The 11,727-nt window shown below is 54.9% G+C and overlaps 1 protein-coding gene across 1 annotated transcript; it reads left to right on the top strand.

Moving 5' to 3' along the window:
* The first annotated feature begins 1,349 nt into the window (after positions 1-1,349).
* Positions 1,350-11,366, top strand: LOC147116082 (LIM and senescent cell antigen-like-containing domain protein 2). The gene is made up of 3 exons (XM_085989496.1): positions 1,350-1,960; positions 4,427-4,493; positions 10,186-11,366. Exons 1-3 carry the CDS (start codon positions 1,805-1,807, stop codon positions 10,332-10,334), a joined length of 372 nt encoding a protein of 123 aa, XP_085845622.1. The 5' UTR covers positions 1,350-1,804; the 3' UTR covers positions 10,335-11,366.
* Positions 11,367-11,727: the final 361 nt, after the last annotated feature.

Raw genomic sequence — 11,727 nt, 5'->3', positions numbered from 1 at the left:
AGCCTCAAATTGCAGACTATTGTCAATCAGCTTCACCTGACCCACATCTTAGTTTACCACTTGCATTTATAGAGCGCCTTTAATGTACGAAAATGTCCCAAGACGTTTCACACGGGTGCAATCACGCAACATTTCACACCGAGCCACATAACGAGATATCAGGGCAGATGCCCAAAAGCTTAGTCAGAGAGATAGGCTTTAAGGAGCGTCTTAAAGGAGGAGAAAGGTGGTGAGGTTTAGGGTGTGAACTCCAGAGCTTAGGGCCTTGGCAGCTGAAGGCACGGCCGCCAATGGTGGAGCAAAGGGAGTTGGGGATGTGCAAGAGGCCAGAATTGGAGGAAAGGAGGGTTGGAGGCTGGAGGACTAACAGAGATAGGGAGGGGCGAGGCCATGGAGGGATTTGAAAACAAAGATGAGAATTTTAAAACTGAGGCGTTGCTGAACCGGGAGCCAATGTAGGTCAGCGAGCACAGGGGTGATGGGTGAACAGGACTTGATGCATGTTAGGACATGGGCAGCAGAGTTTTGGATGAGATCCTTATGGCAGTTGCCCCAGAGAGCCGTGGAGGCTGGGTCATTAAATACATGGAGATAGACAGATTTTTGCAAGATAAGGGAGTGAAGGGTTATGGGGAGCGGGCGGGGAAGTGGCTTTGAGCCCAAGATCAGCCATGATGTTATTGAATGGCGGAGCAGGCTCGAGGGGCCAAGTGGCCTATTCCTGCTCCTATTTCTTATGTTCTAAGGTGGGAGGCCGGCCAGGAGAGTGTTGGAATAGTCGAGTCTAGAGGTAACGAAAGGCACGGATGAGCGTTCCAGCAGCAAATGAGCTGAGGCAGGGGTGGAGTCGGGCAATGTTACAGAGGTGGAAGTAGGTGGTCTTGGTGATGGCGAGGATATGGGGTCGGAAGCTCATCTCAGGGTCAAATAGGACGCTGACGCTGTGAACGGACTGGTTCAGCCTGAGACAGTGACCAGGGAGAGGGATGGAATCGGTGGCAGGGGAACAGATTTGTGTCGGTCTTACTCCTATCAAACTTGGTGCTGTCCAGCACTGGGGGGAAGGGAAGAGGCTTGGCCCTTCATCTCAGTTTGACATAAGTCTCAAATACAGTCAGGCAAAGGGTCAAAAGTAGGGGTAAAGGGTAATGAGAGGGCAGATTGGCAGATGAAAGGAATGGGTTGGGTTGGTTGGCAGGTGGAGAACAGAAGTACGGTGATGGGGAAGGGAATGGGTCGGGGTAGGGGGGAATGCAGAGTGCGGGGCTTTTGGAAGTGCGCGTGCTCAAAGGCCTTGCTTAAAAAGCCAAAACAAACAGCAGCACAGAGATTTCTTTATCAGGAGTCCTGTGGCAGGCTCCTCAGCTTCGAGATTAAGAGCAGGGTTTGGCAGTGTTGCCGTGGGCTGTACGTTTATGAGGCCCAATGCCTGGCAGCTGGGCGCCCCTCACAAAGCAGCTTTCATAAGCACATGGCAAGTCTGTCCGAGAGTGCTGAACGGTGGCGGGGGAAAGAGCTGCTGATTAGTTAAACTGTTAACCTAATTGCTGAGCCATGCTCACCATCACCGGACCACTTCTGAGAGTCTGGCTCGGTGCAAGTGAAAGGTGCAAGTGAAAGTCTGCTGCTGATTGACGTCGTGGCACCACGCCAGACTGCCGCGTTCCACGATTCCGTGCCAGGGATAGGTTTCTGGGTTGTCCCAGATGCATCGCACTGCTCTCCCGGAGCTGATCTCTGCCACGGACTAACTGGTCACCTCTCTCCTCTCTCCCACCCCCACCCCCATTCTCATTGTAGTAACATGGCGGACGCGCTGGCGAATGCGACCTGTGAGCACTGCCGCTCGCACTTCGACCCTTCCGAGCGGATTGTGAATAGTAACGGAGAGCTGTACCACGAGAAGTGCTTCGTCTGTGCCCAGTGCTTCCGGCAGTTTCCAGGAGGAGTTTTTTACGAGGTAAGAGTAGCCCATCCTTTGCCTTAGCCTGCGCTCTCAGTGAACCAACGAACTTGCATTTCTACTGCACCACGCACGAGCTCAGGACGTCCCAAAGCGCTTTACAGCCAATGAAGTACTTTTGAAGTGTGGTCACTGTTGTAATGTAGGAAACGCGGCAGCCAATTCACGCACAGCAAGCTCCCACAAACAGCAATGTGGTAATGACCAGTTATGTTGATTGAGGGATGAAATATTGGCCAGGACACTGGGGATAACTCCGCTGCTCTTCTTCGAAATAGTGCCATGGGATCTTTTACGTCCACCTGAGAGAGCAGATGGGACGTCAGTTTAACGTCTCATCCGAAAGACGGCACCTCTGACAGTGCAGCATTCCCTCAGCACTGCACTGGGAGTGTCAGCCTAGATTTGAACCCAGAACCTTCTGACTCAGAGGCGAGGGGGCTACCCACTGAGCCACAGACTCTGCTGATGTGTACCAGCTCCCTCAGGATGCTCCTCGCTATGGGAAACGGCCACTGTTGTGCTTAAAAATCTATTGTCCTGTTTAGTCACTGTTGTAATGTTGGACTTGAGTTCAGGACTCTGCCTGGTGTTAGGGGCACTGGGCATTGGTGGCTTAGTCACACCATCTAAAGATAGACCGGCCTACCCACCCAGGGTCGGGCAGTGATTAGACAGGCACTGTGCAATGGGTGAAAGGCGGGGGGGTCGCCTGGCCGAACCTCTCCTGCAATGACCAGCTGCATGAGTGCGCCCGTTAAATGCTGTGCGTCCCTGAACCTTCGTCATGCCCGTCATTCTTACCCATCTGTCCTTCAGAAGACAAGGGCACGCCTGGCAGCTGCCATTTAATGTCAGGAGCGGCAGATCATGTTCCATTCCGGATGTAGTTTAAGAAACAGCGATCTGCAGGCCCAACATCCTTCACTCACACTCCTTCAGAACCTCAGACCCACCACCCTCAGACCCTCCTGCCTCAGACCCTCCTCCCTCAGACCCTCCACCCTCAGACTGTCCACCCTCAGACCCCTCCACCCTCAGACCCTCCAACCTCAGACCCTCCACCCACTGACCCTCCACCCACTGACCCTCCAACCACTGACCCTCCACCCACAGACCCTCCACCCTCAGACTCTCCACCCTCAGACCCCTCCACCCTCAGACCCTCCAACGTCAGATCCCTCCACCCTCAGACCCTCCACCCTCAGATCCTCCACCCTCAGACCGCTCACCCTCAGACCTTGCACCCTCAGACCCTCCTCCCTCAGACCTTCCACCCTCAGACCCTCCACCCTCAGACCCTCCTCCCTCAGACCGTCCACCCTCAGATCCTCCACCCTCAGACCTTGCACCCTCAAACCCTCCACCCTCAGACATTGCACCCTCAGACCCTCCTCCCTCAGACCTTCCTCCCTCAGACCCTCCACCCTCAGATCCTCCACCCTCAGACCTTGCACCCTCAGACCCTCCACCCTCAGACCCTACTTCCTCAGACCCGCCTCACTCAGATCCTCCACCCTCAGACCCTCCACCCTCAGACCCTCCACCCTCAGACCCTCCATCCTCAGACCCTCCACCCTCAGACCCTCCACCCTCAGACCCTCCACCCTCAGACCCTCCACCCTCAGACCCTCCACCCTCAGACCCTCCACCCTCAGACCCCTCCAATCTCAGACCCCTCCACCCTCTGACCCCTCCAACCTCCAACCCCTCCACCCACTGACCCTCCACCCACTGACCCTCCACCCTCAGACCCTCCACCCTCAGACCCCTCCAATCTCAGACCCCTCCATCCTCAGACCTTCCACCCTCAGACCCCTCCACCCTCAGACTCTACTCCCTCAGACCCTCCACCCTCAGACCCTCCACCCTCAGACCCTCCATCCTCAGACCCTCCACCCTCAGACCCTCCACCCTCAGACCCCTCCAATCTCAGACCCCTCCACCCTCTGACCCCTCCAACCCCTCCACCCACTGACCCTCCACCCTCAGATCCTCCACCCTCAGACCCCTCCAATCTCAGACCCCTCCATCCTCAGACCTTCCACCCTCAGACCCCTCCACCCTCAGACTCTACTCCCTCAGACCCTCCACCCACAGACCCTCCACCCACAGACTCTCCACCCTCAGACTCTCCACCCTCAGACTCTCCACCCTCAGACTCTCCACCCTCAGACCCTCCACCCACTGACCCTCCACCCTCAGACCCTCCAACCACTAACCCTCCACCCACTGACCCTACTCCCACAGACCCTACCCTCATAGATACGAGTCCCACAGGCACTGTGGGTGGCCCAGTCACACACACACACACATCTCTTTGCAAATATACTAACTCAGTATCTCGCTGATGTTCATGCGTTCAGTGTTTCAGAGACCAATTGCAGGCTGTGAGTTTTGCCTTTCAGTCTCATTTAACCAATGATACAGTGTAGCTGCTGATGTTCATCTCCTTTGTCTCAGTTTGAAGGCAGGAAATACTGTGAACATGACTTCCAGATGCTCTTCGCACCTTGCTGTGGACAATGCGGTAAGAATGAAGTATTGGGGCATTCCAAGTGTTTGAGTCATCTAGGTCATTGTGTGTGTGTACGTACGTGTCCTTGTCAGTCTGTGTGCGTGTGTTTTTGCGCATGTTTGTGTGTGTGCATGTGAGGTTGTATGACTGTGCATGTATGTGTATGTTTGTGAGTATGTGCGTGTGTATTTAGATGCATGTGGGTGCATGGGCATGTGTGTGCATGCGTGTCTGCATGTGTTGGGTGTGTCCGTGTCTGCTTGTATGCATGTGCACATGTGTGTGTATGTGCATGTGTGTATGTATATCTGTATGTATGTGCGTGTGTGTGTGTGTTAGTTTATTCAGCACTGCTCATGTCATTCATTATCTCCGCCCCTTACCTAGCTGATTATTTGATATTGTTAATCCTATTCTTTTTCTAGTTTCTCACTCTTACATACCCTGGGTAAGTGGATTAACGGACCCTGTGGTTTGGTGCTGAGCCATTCAGCAAAGGAAGATCCCAGGACTGGTCCCTGGGCTATGCTCGGTTGGCCAGTGTCAGGGTGGGGTGCAACAATTCTCCTCTGCTTCTCCAGCAAGAGAGGAGTAAAACTGGTTTTGTTTTGTCCAAAGATGTGCGGGTTAGGATGATTGGCCATGATAAAAATTGGCCCTTAGTGTTAGGGGGGATTAAATACGTGGGGTTACGGGGTTACTGGGGTAGGGCTTGGGTGGGATGGCTGTCGGTGTAGGGACCGGGTGCTAGGGTTTGGATGATCAGCCATGATCTCGTTGAATGGCGGAGCAGGCTCGAAGGGCCGAATGGCCTACTCCTGCTCCTATCTTCTATGTTTCTATGTTTTTGATTATTGCTCAGTGACCCCTGATCCTGCTGAAAGGACATCCCAAAATAGGACCTCGTTCAGTCCCAGCCTTTACACATATATACAGTGAAACCTGTACTAACAGACACACCCAAAAAACTTATGGACGGTCCCAAATAACTTGCACTGTAATAGATACAAGAGACTCGCAAATTACAAACTATGGGCGGTCTTCAATGTAAAAAGCCCTTTTAAACACAGGACACAGCCTGACGACACACTTTAAAATGTTTAAAGTACTTACTGTCTGAGTCTGAAGATCGTGACGAGTGATGGATTGTTACTGGATTCTTTTTTGACCCTCCTGGTCCCCGAGGGTCTGAATCCCCCATGGCCCCTGTCCCTGCCTGTGTTGGGGGTCTGAATCCCCCACGGCCCCGTCACTGCCTGTATTGGGTCTGAATCCCCCATGGCCCCTGTCCCTGCCTGTGTTGGGGGTCTGAAACCTCCACGGCCCCTGTCCCTACCTGTGTCGAGGGTCTGAATCCCCCACGGCCCCTGTCACTGCCTGTATTGGGTCTGAATCCCCCACAGCCCCTGTCACTGCCTGTACTGGGGGTCTGAATCCCCCACGGCCCCTGTCCCTGCCTGTGTCGAGGGTCTGAATCCCCCACAGCCCCTGTCCCTGCCTGTGTCAGGGGTCTGAATCCCCCACAGCCCCTGTCCCTGCCTGTGTCGAGGGTCTGAATCCCCCACGGCCCCTGTCACTGCCTGTATTGGGTCTGAATCCCCCACAGCCCCTGTCACTGCCTGTACTGGGGGTCTGAATGCCCCACGGCCCCTGTCCCTGCCTGTGTCGAGGGTCTGAATCCCCCACAGCCCCTGTCCCTGCCTGTGTCAGGGGTCTGAATCCCCCACAGCCCCTGTTCCTGCCTGTGTCGGGGGTTTGAATCCCCTGCAGCCCCTGTCCCTGTCTGTGTCGAGGGTCTGAATCCCCCACAGCCCATGTCCCTGCCTGTATTGGGTTTGAATCCCCCCCCCCACAGCCCCTGTCCCTGCCTGTGTCGAAGGTCTGAATCCCCCACGGCCCCTGTCCCTGCCTGTATTGCGTTTGAATCCCCCACAGCCCCTGTCACTGCCTGTGTCGGTGGTCTGAATCCCCCACGGCCCCTGTCCCTGCCTGTGTCGGGGGTTTGAATCCCGCACAGCCCCTGTCCCTGCCTGTGTCGAGGGTCTGAATCCCCCATGGCCCCTGTCCCTGCCTGTATTGCGTTTGAATCCCCCACAGCCCCTGTCACTGCCTGTGTTGGGGGTCTGAATCTCCCACAGCCCCTGTCCCTGCCTGTATTGGGTTTGAATCCCCCACGGCCCCTGTCCCTGCCTGTGTCGAGGGTCTGAAACCCCCCACAGCCCTGGACCCTGCCTGTATCGGGGGTTTGAATCCCCCACAGCCTCTGTCCCTGCCTGTGTCGAGGGTCTGAGTCCCCCCCACACTGCCTCTGTCCCTGCCTGTGTCGAGGGTCTGAGTCCCCCCCCACGGCCCCTGTCCCTGCCTGTATCGGGGGTTTGAATCCCCCACGGCCCCTGTCCCTGCCTGTGTCGAGGGTCTGAATTCCCCCCACAGCCCCTGTCCCTGCCTGTATTGTGTTTGAATCCCCCACGGCCCCTGTCCCTGCCTGTGTCGAGGGTCTGAATCCCCCACAGCCCCTGCCCCTGCCTGTATTGTGTTTGAATCCCCCACGGCCCCTGTCCCTGCCTGTGTCGAGGGTCTGAATCCCCCACAGCCCCTGTCCCTGCCTGTGTCGAGGGTCTGAATCCCCCACGGCCCCTGCCCCTGCCTGTGTCGAGGGTTTGAATCCCTCACGGCCCCTGTCCCTGCCTGTGTCGAGGGTCTGAATCCCCCACAGCCCCTGTCCCTGCCTGTGTCGAGGGTCTGAGTCCCCCCCCCCCCACAGCCCCTGTCCCTGCCTGTGTCGAGGGTCTGAATCCCCCACGGCCCCTGTCCCTGCCTGTGTCGAGGGTCTGAATCCCCCACAGCCCCTGTCCCTGCCTGTGTCGAGGGTCTGAATCTCCCACGGCCCCTGTCCCTGCCTGTGTCGAGGGTCTGAATCTCCCACAGCCCCTGTCCCTGCCTGTGTCGAGGGTCTGAATCCCCCACGGCCCCTGTCCCTGCCTGTGTCGAGGGTCTGAATCCCCCACAGTCCCTGTCCTTGCCTGTGTCGGGGGTTTGAATCCCTCACAGCCCCTGTCCCTGTCCCTGCCTGTATTGGGTTTGAATCCCCCACAGCCCCTGTCCTTGCCTGTGTCGGGGGTTTGAATCCCCCACAGCCCCTGTCCCTGTCCCTGCCTGTATTAGGTCTGAATCGCCCATTGCTCCTGTCCCTGCCTGTGTCGGGGGTTTGAATCCCCCACAGTCCCTGTCCTTGCCTGTATCGGGGGTTTGAATCCCCCACAGCCTCTGTCCCTGCCTGTGTCGAGGGTCTGAGTCCCCCCCACACTGCCTCTGTCCCTGCCTGTGTCGAGGGTCTGAGTCCCCCCCCACGGCCCCTGTCCCTGCCTGTATCGGGGGTTTGAATCCCCCACGGCCCCTGTCCCTGCCTGTGTCGAGGGTCTGAATCCCCCACAGCCCCTGCCCCTGCCTGTATTGTGTTTGAATCCCCCACGGCCCCTGTCCCTGCCTGTGTCGAGGGTCTGAATCCCCCACAGCCCCTGTCCCTGCCTGTGTCGAGGGTCTGAATCCCCCACGGCCCCTGTCCCTGCCTGTGTCGAGGGTCTGAATCCCCCACGGCCCCTGCCCCTGCCTGTGTCGAGGGTTTGAATCCCTCACGGCCCCTGTCCCTGCCTGTGTCGAGGGTCTGAATCCCCCACAGCCCCTGTCCCTGCCTGTGTCGAGGGTCTGAGTCCCCCCCCCCCCCACAGCCCCTGTCCCTGCCTGTGTCGAGGGTCTGAATCCCCCACGGCCCCTGTCCCTGCCTGTGTCGAGGGTCTGAATCCCCCACAGCCCCTGTCCCTGCCTGTGTCGAGGGTCTGAATCCCCCACGGCCCCTGTCCCTGCCTGTGTCGAGGGTCTGAATCCCCCACAGTCCCTGTCCTTGCCTGTGTCGGGGGTTTGAATCCCTCACAGCCCCTGTCCCTGTCCCTGCCTGTATTGGGTTTGAATCCCCCACAGCCCCTGTCCTTGCCTGTGTCGGGGGTTTGAATCCCCCACAGCCCCTGTCCCTGCCTGTATCGGGGGTTTGAATCCCCCACAGTCCCTGTCCCTGTCCCTGCCTGTATTAGGTCTGAATCGCCCATTGCTCCTGTCCCTGCCTGTGTCGGGGGTTTGAATCCCCCACAGTCCCTGTCCCTGTCCCTGTCCCTGCCTGTATTAGGTCTGAATCGCCCATTGCTCCTGTCCCTGCCTGTGTCGGGGGTTTGAATCCCCCACAGTCCCTGTCCTTGCCTGTATCGGGGGTTTGAATCCCCCACAGCCCCTGTCCTTGCCTGTGTCGGGGGTTTGAATCCCCCACAGCCCCTGTCCCTGTCCCTGCCTGTATTGGGTTTGAATCCCCCACAGCCCCTGTCCCTGTCCTTGCCTGTATTGGGTCTGAATCCCCCACAGCCCCTGTCCTTGCCTGTGTCGGGGGTTTGAATCCCTCACGGCCCCTGTCCCTGCCTGTGTCGAGGGTCTGAATCCCCCACAGTCCCTGTCCTTGCCTGTATTGGGTCTGAATCCCCCACAGCCCCTGTCCTTGCCTGTGTCGGGGGTTTGAATCCCCCACAGCCCCTGTCCCTGCCTGTATCGGGGGTTTGAATCCCCCACAGTCCCTGTCCCTGTCCCTGCCTGTATTAGGTCTGAATCGCCCATTGCTCCTGTCCCTGCCTGTGTCGGGGGTTTGAATCCCCCACAGCCCCTGTCCCTGCCTGTATCGGGGGTTTAAATCCCCCACAGCCCCTGTCCTTGCCTGTATCGGGGGTTTGAATCCCCCACAGCCCCTGTCCCTGTCCCTGCCTGTATTGGGGTTGAATCCCCCACAGCCCCTGTCCCTGCCTGTGTCGAGGGTTTGAATCCCCCACAGCCCCTGTCCCTGTCCCTGCCTGTATCGGGGGTTTGAATCCCCCACAGCCCCTGTCCTTGCCTGTGTCGGGGGTTTGAATCCCCCACAGTCCCTGTCCCTGTCCCTGCCTGTATTAGGTCTGAATCCCCCACAGCCCCTGTCCCTGTCCCTGCCTGTGTCGGGGTTTTGAATCCCCCACAGCTCCTGTCCCTGCCTGTGTCGGGGGTTTGAATCCCCCACAGCCCCTGTCCCTGTCCCTGCCTGTATTGGGGTTGAATCCTCACTGCAGCCACTGCCAGTACTTACAATGACCATTTTGAAAATAAGGACACCTTCTGTCAGTCCCTGAGATGTCCGTAATTTACAGGTTTCACTAACTTGATTATGTCTATTGGACTATCCTGCAATCCCAATCTCTGATGGGAAGAAAATAACTACTTAAGCATCCAAACATCCCACCCAGCATCAGCAGACCAATGGATCATGGGGAACAGAAACAGCTCATGGTTCTAACATCTGTACTTTGTAGGTTAGACCACTGCACAATCCTACTTTCATTCACAGATGAATGGGTTTTGCAAAATGCAAGTCTAATATTCCCAAGTTCACTGAAAATGCAAATGATTTTACTGCAAAATTGGAAAGTATTTTTCCACCTTTCTTACAGATGAACTTTCTCCAAGTTCCTTTTGGGATGGATGTTTCCAGTTAGTTAGGAAACACTCAGGTTTGTTAGGCACCTCTGCATTCTCTGCTCCACACCTGTTCAGCACTGCCTGTTAGAGAAGGACTGACACTGAGCAGAAATATTGCTTGTTTAGTGTTTCATTTCCATTTTGTTTTCTTCTGCCCATCCAGGGGAATTCATAATTGGCCGTGTCATCAAAGCAATGAATAATAATTGGCACCCGGACTGTTTCTGCTGTGAAATTTGCTCCGTGGCTCTGGCTGACCTGGGCTTTGTGAAAAATGCGGGCAGGTATGTTCAGACAAAGAAATCAGCTTGATTAAACATGAGCGCAAAAAGAGGCCTCAACCTAACGTCATATGAAAGGGCCCTCAGATCCTCAGCGCATGGGGAGCAAGATCCACAAGGCAAGAACCATTTTAACACGATGTCTTCACTTTGCCTCAGGTGGTGTCTTAGAGATATAAACCTGCCAAACACAGCAAACATACGTTCCATCTCATTGAAAACATGGTGGTTTGCTTTACAATGACAGATGATCTAATAGAGATATCTACTAGAGAATGCATTTGTGTCTTTTGCAAAAGAGCTGATGATGTGTAAATGCTAATGAAATAGTTCAATCCTTACAGTTTGTCCATGTTCTACAGTAACCTGACTTCCTTAAGGTGTTTTTATTTAGTGTTCTGTGATTGAGATCATGGGAGAGCAATATCTATGAGACAGCTCCCTGCACTTGCATTGCCAAAACTGTCCGTCTTATCAATTCTTCCACCGGGATAAGAGGCTGTAGTACCCTCTAATAGTGTAGATCCAGTACACAAACGTCACTTTTCCTGCAATCTGGACTCTAGAAAGAAAGGACTTGCATTTCTAAAGCATCTCTCACATCCTCAGGATGTCTCAAAGTGCTTTACAGCCAATGTCATACTTTTGAAGTGTAGTCACTGTTGTTATGCAGGCATACACGATAACCAATCTGCGCACAGCAAGATCCCATTAACAGCAATGAGATAAATGACCAATTGATCTGTTTTGGTGGTGTTGGGTGAAGGATAAAAGTTGGCCAGGAAACTGGGAGAACTCCCCTGCTTCTCTTCAAATACGTTCAACTGATCAGGCAGACAGGGCCTCGGTTTAATATCATCTTAAAGATGGCATCTCTGACAATGCAGCACTCCCTCAGTACTGCACTGGAATGTCAACCTAGAACATATGCTCAAGTCTCTGGAGTGGAGCTTCGCACACAAGAGGTGAAAGTGTTGCTGCTGAGCCACGCTGAGGCATGTACAAGTGCAAGTTCTGTACTCTGCTACTTTATTCCATAAAGATTTGTTTTATTTGCACACAATTCCCTGGTTGTCACTTTCTTTGGAACACAAGAGTTGGGTTTTCTATCTAATGATGTTGCTTTAGTTGCACTGTTTATTATTCCTCTCACCATTTCAAAGCTCTGTTTATATTTATACCAAACCCTCATCTATCACACAATAGCAAAATACTGCGGATGCTGGAAATCTGAAACAACAACAGAAAATGCTGGAAACTCTAAGCAGGTCAGGCAGCATCGTGGAGAGAGAAACAGTGTTAATGTTTCAGGTCGACCTTTCGTCAGAACAGATCCAATTCTGACGAAGGGTCATCGACCTGAAACGTTAACTCTGTTTCTCTCTCCACCATGCTGCCTCATATATTGTGGGGGACTACGGTTT

Source organism: Somniosus microcephalus, chromosome 6 (assembly GCF_052327205.1).
Source record: "Somniosus microcephalus isolate GS21.2 chromosome 6, FLI_Smic_1.0, whole genome shotgun sequence".
NCBI classification, from domain to species: domain Eukaryota; kingdom Metazoa; phylum Chordata; class Chondrichthyes; order Squaliformes; family Somniosidae; genus Somniosus; species Somniosus microcephalus.
This window is presented reverse-complemented; position numbering and strand designations above follow the sequence as displayed.